General features: G+C 39.0%; 1 protein-coding gene across 1 annotated transcript; it reads left to right on the top strand.

Moving 5' to 3' along the window:
• The first annotated feature begins 280 nt into the window (after positions 1–280).
• LOC124885705 lies at positions 281–2,728 on the top strand. Its single transcript, XM_047393954.1, has 2 exons — positions 281–448; positions 2,333–2,728. Exons 1-2 carry the CDS (start codon positions 281–283, stop codon positions 2,726–2,728), a joined length of 564 nt encoding a protein of 187 aa, XP_047249910.1.
• The last annotated feature ends 8,253 nt before the right edge of the window (positions 2,729–10,981 follow it).

The raw sequence follows: 10,981 nt of genomic DNA, 5'->3' as shown, positions 1-10,981 counted from the left end.
TATGTTCTTCCTGGAATCGTGAGGCTACTTCAACAAGTTCTAAAAAGATATCCATAGAGGACATGATGGCTAAGTTGTTGAAGGGAGTGAAGGCTACCAACTCTGGTGTGACCACTATGAAGACCGATCTGACATCCATCAATCAGTTAGTGCACTCACACTCTATCACAATCAAATAGTTGGAGCAGCAGATGTGCCAACTTTCTACAGGGTTCAACTAGAGGAAGAGCGAAACGTTACCAAGTGATACTTCCAAAATATGCAGAATAAGGGATCATGTATGGCGATAACTACTAGGAGTTGCAAGATGTTACCTGGCCCTACTTTGAGCAAACTTATAGATGATGAGGTAGTTGTTGATGAATTGGAAGAAGGTGATCCAGTGGAGTCTGAGAAGCTGGATAAATCTAATGATGTTCAAGAGAAAGGTAAAGAGAAGGAGAAGGAGGTAGTGCTGAAAACTATCCCAAGACCGCGACCTCCCTTTCCTCAACGATTAAAGAAGAAAGTGGATGATGCAAAATTCAGCAAATTCATGGCAATGCTTAAGCAATTGACAATAAATGTGCCTTTGTTTGAGGCACTTGAGCAAGTGCCAGGATACGCAAAGTTCATGAAAGACCTTGTGACTAAGAAACGGAAGGTTATCCATGAGCCAGAGGATAATCTCCTTCATTGTGGCTCTATTTCTACAAGGTCTTTAGTGCAAAAAATGGCAGATCCAGGAGCGTTTACCATCCCATGTACTATTGGTTCCCTAAATTTCACAAAAGCACTATGCGATCTGGGAGACAGTATAAACCTAATGCCACTTGATGTGTACAAGAAACTGGGTTTGGGGGATCCTAACCCGACAACCATACGGTTAGTGATGGTAGATAGGTCTGTGAAGCGGCCTATGGGCATATTACACGATGTCTTGGTTAAGGTGGCCGATTTCATTCTGCCTATTGATTTTGTAGTCCTGGATTGTAAGGTGGACTTTGAAGCGCCCATAATCTTGGGTAGACCAGTCCTTCCAACTGGGCGAGTGATAGTAGAAATAGAGCTGAATGAGCTGAAGTCCAGGCTCAATGACAAAGAAGCACACTTCAAAATACACTCATCCATGACTCAGCAAAAAAAGATGAGTATTTTCTCAATCCTTAACGTATTCTATGATGATGGTAAAGGGGTATCAATAGGTTGTCTTGGCAAAGTCTGAGTAGTCAAGATAACTAAGTCGTACCACGACAGTAAATCAGGCGCTATTAAGAGGCAACCCAAATTGTTATATTCCAGTAAATTATTTATTTTGGTAGTTAGGATTTAGTTCACAGAAGGTGGAGTCGATGTATTTATCCAAATGCCCCTGACGATATTTTTGATGGGCTGTCAAGATGGTGATAAACCGTTAGATTTGTCGTCAGAGACCTTAGCTCTAAGAAGGGTCTGTCAAGGCTAACGACATTTTTGATAAGCTATCACACTTGTGATGGCTTATTAGAAATGTCGTCACCAAAGCCCAAAAATTTAGCTGAAACTCTAGGTCAAATTAAAATATCCGACCTGGCCCAAAATGTGGCCTTTCCACCTTCCCGCTTAATATATTTATTTCCTTAAAGTATTTTTCTTCCATACTTAGAATATATTTTTCCCTTCTTTAAACTCATTCCAATTAAAATAAGAAGCAAGTTTCCTTGTGTGTGTGGGTTTGAAATTGAAATCAAGTACTTCTTCTTATTTCCTCTTGTTCGTAAAATCACATTGAAGGATCCCATCAGGTATGCTCAAAATTTAACCTTTCTTTCCAAGTAGTAAGTGATAGATTGATGACAACCCAAGTTCCCAAGAAGCTTGAACCAAGTTCAATTTGAAAAGGGGGTTAAAAATCGGACCTAGGGTTTGTTGTACAAGCCTAAAGCTTATAAGTTCAGCTCAAAAATAAAACTTGAGTAGATTTTGAGCAAAAATTGAGTTAAAGTCAAAGTGGGGTTCTGATAAGAGCTGACGACATTCATGATAAGCTATCACAACTGTGATGACATATCAGAAAAGTCATCAAAGGCTGCTAAAGTAGACAGTTTAGAGCTGGCGACATTTGTGATAGGCTATCACGTTTGTGACGACTTATCAGAAATGTCATCAAAAGTTGATAAAATCTTATGAGTTCTATTTAGAGCTAACGACATTTATGATAGGCTATCATGTTTGTGACGGTTTATCAGAAATATCATCACACCTGGGATCTAAAGCATGAATAAGCTCTTTTCTAGAGGTGTGAAACTTAAATGATTAATGTTTTTGTGTTTATACTCTTGAGGGTCGACTGATGATTTTTCTCGTGCTACAGGTCATGAACTGGCACCTAAAGGAAATATCCCCAAACTTACAAAGAAGGAACAATAGAAAAGTGTACCCCGATGATGAGGAGTCTGATTATGAAGAGGAAGAGCCTCTGCTCAGGAAGCGAAAGAAGAAGAAAAGCCCTAAAAAGACTTCACCACCCCTACCAGTTGAGATGGAGGAGAGTGAAGAAAGTCAAACTGAGCCAACGATATTCGAGCATATAGCTTCTGAGCAGAAGGCCTCTGAGCAACAAGAGTCTGACCATGCTGTATCTAAAGATCATGGTTCAAATCATCATGATTCTGAAGGGCATGAACCTGAGGAACCATTAACTGAGTCCCCTTCTGTTGAACCAAAATATGATGAAGACTCTCCAATTAGCGGAATTATAGTCAAATGAAAGAATCCTATGGTCCGAGATGGTACTAGATGGAAGATTCCCACAGCTTAGAAAATTTTGTTAATGGGATTCGCAGAACCAATAGAAGAACCATCAAGAGGACAATCTTTGAGGAGAAGAGAATCATCACTAAGGGGTTAATCAGGTATCCGGAGGTGGAGTAGAAATTTCATGGTTATTGTTTAGGATAAACTACGCAAGGAGGAAATTCATTTTGCCCTACGCTAGTTAGGGAATTCTATGTGAACTACAAAGCTCTCTTAGAAAGATATGTGCAAAGAAGGAGAGAAAGCAATTGACCAACCTTTGTTGGACAAAGTTCCAATATGGGGTGTAATGGTGGATGTTTCTGAAGCAACAATCAACAGGTTCCTTCATGGCCCGAAATTCAATCCTCAGGCCACTTCACCTACGTTCTACGCCCGGTTGAAGTATCAAGAAAATTAGCGGACTTGGTTAGCCACACTCATAGCAGATGGAGAACTGGAATGGCTGACCAACCCAGGTGAAAGAATGTTCAAAGCCTCACTGACTGCAGAAGCAAGATTTTGGTGGGGTATTATTCGTACTTGGTTTATTCCCACAGATAGTGATAATATTCTCAGGGATGACAGAGTGAGATTAGTCGCAAGTTTTATAGCTAACCTCAAATTGAATTTTAGAGAGATTATTGCTGAAGAGATAAAAATTCATGTCTCAAGGTCTGATACAGCATATCCCTTTCCTTGTTTAATTACAAGGTTGTGTAGGGCAGTGAATATGCTAAAGATTGTCGGGTTAGAAGAAGAACTCCCTGCCAAGAAGACTCACAATCCAATCCAAAATAAGGAAAATCAGCCGAGACTAAAGTTTGACAGGGGTACAGAGATTCCCACTGATCCACCAGTCACAGGTACTAGTTCAATGCCTAATACAGAGATGCCAGACTCTGAAGCTATACCTCTAACATCTGCAACAATGGAAAAATCATCAGTGCCTAGAACCAAGACAAATCCTTCAGCTACTATGCCTACCTTCACTCTGATGAACTTTAAGAGAGTAGCAAAGCAGTCCAAGTGGTGCGAGACTCAGCTTAAACTCTTTGCCATGAAATTCGTTGTTGTAGTTGACAAAAGAGTTAAGGCTATACTTGAGCCTTACAAGGCCTTGTCGGGCTATATTGATGAATTGTAAAATTGTTTCAATGCGCAGTCAAAGGAGAGGTTAGACCAAAAGATGGCACTACTTAGGTCAAAACTGGCTAAGGTGAAGGCGGAGGTTGGAAAGTTACATCAACACCAATTTATGGTGTCATCAGAGCCAGCAGTGGAGGAGTCTGAGGAAGAAATCCCATTTTTTGATCTCACCAAGGAACCAATAAAGAAAAAGAAAAATAAAAGTGAAGAAAAGGGAAAGGGGAAGAGAGAGAGGCCCGACAGTGATAAAGAGCAAAAAGCAGATAAGAGGGTAAGAAAGGAGGATGAAAATGAGGAACTGAAGAAGGCGAGAATCGAGTCCCTAGTTGATAATGAGAGATAGGAGGCAGTCATCCAAGCGAGAGTCACAGGTGCCTCTGCTAGTAGGCCTTCAGAGACTGATAGACCAGCTACACCAGAGTAGATCGAGGATCCTGATGGAGATGCAGCAGCAAGGTCAGCAACCCATGACCCCCGAAATTGATCCATTCCAGGTATACTCTAACCCTAAATTTAGATTTTCTTTGATTTTAAGTTGAGGGTGTAGAGTAAATTTGTTGTTATAAAATATTGTAGTCAACTAGGATAAATACTTGTACTTGAGGTAGTTTAATTGTTTTTGTGATATTTGTACACCTCTTTGAGTGGTCTAATTCTGTAACTGTGTGATTTGCATTCAAGTGTGACCACTGTGCATCTTTGTATGGAATTAGTTCTAGTAACATAGTAATCATTGCTAAATAGTTGTATGAACTAAATAATTCGTAGCTTGTGATATACTTGTGTGTTATGTGTGTGTGAGCAACTACTTAGTTCCCTCTGTATGCTAAAGCTAAAACTTGCCCTGTTAGTCTTACCTAGATTGAAGGATAGGGGTTAGGAAAGGATCATAGGCCGTTTTGATATTAGCTCACTTTAGACTAAATGACCTTCCCTATGTGTATCATATCCCTTAATCCCTGTTTTAAGCCTAATTTTCCTGTTTCTTTGTATGACACCTGTCACCTTCCCATTTAGATCATAATGAACCTATTTTGGCCTTGGTCCTCCTTGGACACTGTGCACCTTAACTTAGGCAAATGGCCCAAGTTGAGGGTGGTTATCATAAGGGTGCATGATATAGAATGGGTATAAAGAAAGGTAGCATAAAAGAAAAAAATAAAGATGGTTGTAGAGGAAATAGCAAGAAAATGAAAAATTATGAAAAAAAAGAATAAAGTAATTGAGAAAAGGCTGTACCCAACCTAAATAAGTGAGATCAAGGAAAGAGAAGAGAGGAAAAGGCTAATGAGTGAAACCTCAAAAATTTATTATAGTGTCAAGGAGGCTTATTCACTTCAAATACCATCGAGTATCATAACAACCCCTAACCTACATTACAAGCCTAAGAAAAGTCCTATAGTGATCCTAACCGACCTATCTGAAGATTCGGGAAATAAAAATAAGGTCAAGCCTATGGTACTTGGCATACATTGGTTGGAACTTCATTTTGAGAGTGAGTATTTTGATTGTCCCCTTGGTTACATATATAATTCCTGATATGAGATGAAGAGGATGTCTTTGTTATGAGGGCACACTGGTTACATTGCTAGTTACTGACTTGTTCGGGTAGTGTAATAATGGTATGTGCATAGTTGTTATAACTGAATTGATGTCGTATCTTTATTCCTGTGTGTTGCATTGGTGTTCTTAATTGTTCTTGAATTGAGTGACCTTGGAGATGGTAAAATTGTTTTGAGATGATATGGATGATTGACTGCCAAATGTACTTTGTATTCTCTTAGTTGTGTTGAGTTGCTTAAGGACAAGCAATTGTTTTAAGTTAAGAGTGTTGATGTCTGAGCTATGCTAACACATTTGAGGATTTTAACTAAGAATAATTGTAAAGTCTTAAGAAACGTTTGTCATTTTTGTTTGGTTTATGTTTGATTTTATAGTTGAAGCTGATATGATAGAGAACCAACAAGAATGAAAGGAAAGAAATTAAAATTAGAAGAAATTTGAAGAAAAGTGTGGCTGACGATATTTGTGATAAGTCATCAGCCCTGTGATAAGCTATCAAGTCTGTCATTAGCAGTAGACAGAGAATTGGCCAAAGTTAAAAGATGTGACAACATTTTGTGATAACTCATCAAGGGTCTGATAAGCTATCAAGAATGTTGCCAGCCTAAGGCAGCACAGGAAAACTGAAGGATAGCCTTGATGACATTTTATGATAGGTCATCAAGGAGCTCATAAGTCATCAAGATTATTGCCAGCCTTAGGCAAGAAGAGCCAAAACTAAAGAAGGAGCTGAGGTCGTCAGTCACCTGATAGGCTATCACAAATGTCGTCACCTAATCTGAGGGATTTTTGAATTCTATTATTTTGTTTCCATAATTAGGGTGAACTATTTAACAAGACCATAATTAGGGTTTTCTAAGGAGTTCGGCACTTGATTTTTTGAGAAGACCTTGATATTTTCTCTCTCTAATTTCTTGGCTTGAAAAGGCAAAAACTTTGAAGAGATTATTATCATTATTTTGGGATTTCCTTTGTGATCTAATCTATGATTCACTAGTTATTATTCTTCTTGTGGTAAGTTTAACTTTCAAAGCATGAATACAACTCGTTGTTTTGATTTTAGCATTATGAGTGGCTAAATTACATTAACCTGAATTATGGGATCTAGGGTTAGGGCTTGATAAGGTGCTGAGTGTTCAAGATTTGAAAGGTGGTAGGATTTCTTGATAATTCTGAGGTTTTAATTAAAGTCTTTTGGTTGCAAACGATAGCCAACACCTACTTTGGTTTTCTTGACAAAGAAATCAAATATAGTGGGAAGTGAATTATCAATAGGGACTTGGAAATACTCCATTTAGTAATCATCGTTGTATCAAGGTTGGTTAACCTGAGGTAAAATTCGGGCAGTGAATATAAATTCCCTAAGTCCAAGAGGATTAGGTAATTAAATGCTTAAGTAGGTCTAGAGACATTTAGGCATAACTTTGATTGTCCTATCCACCGTGAGAATCTTGAACCACTATTAGCATCTGTCAAGTACCGAAAGCCTTAGTGAACATAATTCTGGTTTCTCTATGAACTGTTGGGTACAAATACTAATCAAAGTGAATGAAAATTACTTGTTAAATTAAATAACCCCCTTTTACTGGAAACAGCCAACTATCAGTTGATTAAATCGAAAATGACTTACGTTCACACCATATTCCCTGTGGGATTCGACCCCAACCTAGTTGGGTTTTATATTGACAACGATTGCTTACATTATCATTGAGAGGTGTAGTTTGAGCGTTATCATCCCTGTAGTGCTACAGTATGCTTGGACTCTATCTCCACTGTCTGGTTTTCATGAAGAAAGATTGAAAGTGTCCTCTTCGAGCGACTGCATACTTCATGTCAAAGATGTTCGTGTACTTTAGAATTTGAAATAGGACTATTAGCACTGTTCTCTAGCCACCTAGAACTACCAGAGCCTTAATCCACCTCAGGAACATTCAAAAGACTAAAGCCACCTGAAATTACTGATTGTCTCATGCCACCTCGGAAGAGAAGACATATTCTCAGATATAAAAGAAAGGACTTACCACTTGGCCATACATAGAAGCCGGAGTCTGAGTTAGTAGATAGACTCAGGTATAGAACTAGAGTTCTCTATCAGGGAATTCCAGGAGTGAAATAAAATGGTTTGATAGAACCAGGTAGTAGTTGGTCGAAAAGTAAGAGAATAATACTCTAACGTACTCAGGCAATCCCTTTACAAATCAAAGGGATTGGGCTAATTGACCCCAGATTCCGGGATGATAATCAGGTAAAAAGTTGAAGTACCAAAGAGTGGTCCCAAGGGATAGAATCAAGGAAGCAAACTAAGAGCCAAAGCTCTTAGCCTCCTAATATGAGGATTCATTGAACTTTGATCAACTTATTTAGTGAGATGAATCCTTAGATTCCTTATATATTCAACTCATTTTGAGTGACAAATGTTCCTCAGATTCCTCATCTCTTGGGCTTTATTCAGTTGACATTGAAGCCAAACATACAAGGGGGGAGGGGGGAGGGCACAAAATATAGTTACCACACCTATTACCATTCCATTATTAATTCAAATAGCTAAGTAAAGGGTTAATTGAATGGATGGGTAAGGGAATACGAGCTCTTTCATCTCCTTATATACGTCGCCATGTTCGTTGTTAGCCGAATAAGAAGGGGGCTAAACAGCCACTTGACGAAAGTTTTACGGGAGAGAGCAGACCTTAAATAGGGTGAAGGGGATGCCTCATTGGTAGTCGAGACCACCCTATTCTGTCTGTAGCAGCTTCTTCTTTCAAAGGCAAAGTCCTTTATAGACTCTTACAAAGAAGAAAATAAGTTCCATGACATGGCACTTGTGAGAAAGTTTAGTTCATAACCTCATAGGCCGAGAATACCATCAAAAACCCTTTTCCCCTCAATCTTAGTGTCAGCCAAGTTAGAATCGGCTCCATCATTTAAAGCATATGACATGATGAGTGATCCAACAGTCTTGAGTGGCAGTTCTCCAATGAGAAGGGATCCCAGGTAGGAGAGCCAGCCAATCTAGGTGAAAGAGGTAGTCAAAGACTACCCGGGAGTAGGTTCTAGAATTTATTCAGAGTTGCCACTCCTCAATATTTGAAATTCCAGTGATAAAGGACTTGATACTTATCTTCAACAAGCCTTGATCTATGCTAAAAACAGATTCTCTTATCGGTTGAGGAAATAGGTAGCCCCCATTCTTTCTTTCTGACCTTAGCTTAGCTGCTCATGCCAATGCTCATGGGTATGGGGAAATAACTGTTGCTACTATTATACTCCCACACTATAAGAGATGACTCATCTTCTATTTATGACTTTCTCAATGAGAGAATGCCTGAATGATACTTTCGTAAACGTATGGTTTATACTATATAATCAATCCTCCTTCTATGGTCTTAGGCCCAGTTTCTTTCAACTAAGATTTATACTAAGCTTTCTCCCTATGATGCCTAAGTCAAAGAATTCATTGATTCAAATTCCACTATAGGAAGTGCTGTTATGATCGATTTTCCTTCTTCTCTTCATTAATAGCCTAGGAACTTAGATTCTGAATTAGAGTATGGTAGTTCTATCTTTTACCTTTGACCGGTTTGGGTTTGGGATAGTAGGTCCATCTTTTACCTTTGACTGGTTTGGGTTTAGGACTCGTTCTATGACCATACTCCTATGTTTTAGGAGTCTGATAAAGCTCTTTGTCCGTATTTGCCAAGCCTAACAAGCCTTGGAAGTCGGCTAAGGTGTAATTCTCCCTATTTTCCATGCTAGCATTTGGGTCTGCTAGCGCTTCAATGCTTTTGATTCTTCTTTCCTAGGCTATTTCATTTGTGTAAGCTTTCAAAGTCGTATATTAAATGAATGGATATTCCTACATCCTTCCTTCATGCTAAGACCACTTTGTGTACTGCATCTTGTATCACTATCTATAGTGATTCTCTTGTCTAACCAGAGTAAGAACTCAGTAGGAATAGCCGAATGCGAGAGAAAGACAAAAATAAAGTTTCCCGTGGCACTATCGAATCCGTTTTCAAGTGAAGGTCACTTCACAAGTTGTTTTCTCTGGTCTTGTGGCTCACTCACTCCCTTTTCTTCTGCTCACTTCTGGACCCTTCGCTCCTGGTTAGTGCTCTTTGGCCTGATCTATTCTGTCTGATATGATATCATATAGCCAGGAAAAAGGGATCTACTAGACATTGCCTTTGAGCCGGTATTACCTGGAGTTGGCTATTCCTGATTCAAAAAAAGGAAAGAAACCTTGATCCCAAGACTAGCACTGACTCTATTATGAGATCTCCCTCTTTTGCAATAGAAATTGAGTACCTTTATTTAGTTGGCATTCCTTGCTTGCCTTGGTCGCATACACTTGACCTGCTCCTGAGCGAGAGAGAGAGAAGGAAGCTTGGTTCGACCAGACATTGATCTTCATCCCTCAGAAAACTCCCATGTTGTTGTCAATCCAGATGACCTATCCCTTCAGTATATTTTAAGACTATTTATTTGCTGCCACATTGACAATCACCTCGCATTCGGAGGCTCTTAGCGATGTTAACTAAATGGTCTATGCCCTTAGAATTATGGCATGACTATAGTATAACACTCAACCCGTACCTGAAAGGGTCCTTGGTAGAATCTTTATGAAGGGATATGGATCTTAAAATGTTTCCAGACGAACCTCATCTGGGAAATATTTGAGATTTCTTTGAGGCTCCAGTTGTGAACTATTCCTGGAAGACTAAAACAACTGATCCACAGTTGGTTCGTGTTTATTATTGGTTGACTTGAAAGGTTCTTGTCCTCAAATATAACATGTGTGTTGGTGTTTTTGGGACAAAATTCTTTGTGGAGGCATAGGGGCTAGACCAGCCTCGAGCTTCCAGAGGAGTGGTTTCTTTTTATTTTGCAAGGGATCACTCCCCTATGGCCATCAGACATAAGGGTGGAATTCTTTCTTAGTAAGACTGGGTCTAGGGTGACTCATTCTATTCTCTCTAAGGTCAGGTAGGTGAATCATCTAGATTAGGTAAGGGGATGCGTCGAATCGCTAAAAGGCCTTAGTGATTCTCCAATTTGGAAATATAAAGATAGAAAACCTTCTGATCCCAAGGAATACGTGTTTGATGGTATCGTATGTAAGAGACATCTTGATTTTTGGAGTTATCCTTCCCTCTCATCATAAGAAAAGAAAGGTTTTAATTTGCCTTTCCTTGAGTAAATATGTAGCCGGATCAAACAGTCTAATGAGAAAACATCTGTTCACATCAGGAAATGGTTTAGTTATGTTGTTCTAATTGATATCGAGATTCAGTGAGTGTTCAGTGTACTTTATTAATAGTATGATAGATCTAGTGAGCGTACTATCTTACCTTTTCCACTCAAGGCATTGCAAAAAATGGTTATTGAAAAGCGCTAGAAATCATTCAACATTTTTGTAATGCGGGTTTTACCTTTATTTGGCATACTCTTTCTCATGTCGTACAGCCGCAGCAAAGTCATAAATAAGAAAATATTTTCTCTTTATTTGAAAATGGAT

The sequence above is a fragment of the Capsicum annuum genome, chromosome 7 (assembly GCF_002878395.1).
Source record: "Capsicum annuum cultivar UCD-10X-F1 chromosome 7, UCD10Xv1.1, whole genome shotgun sequence".
In the NCBI taxonomy this organism is placed as follows: domain Eukaryota; kingdom Viridiplantae; phylum Streptophyta; class Magnoliopsida; order Solanales; family Solanaceae; genus Capsicum; species Capsicum annuum.
Note: the sequence above shows the minus strand (reverse complement) of the source record. Positions and strands in the feature narration are given on the sequence as shown.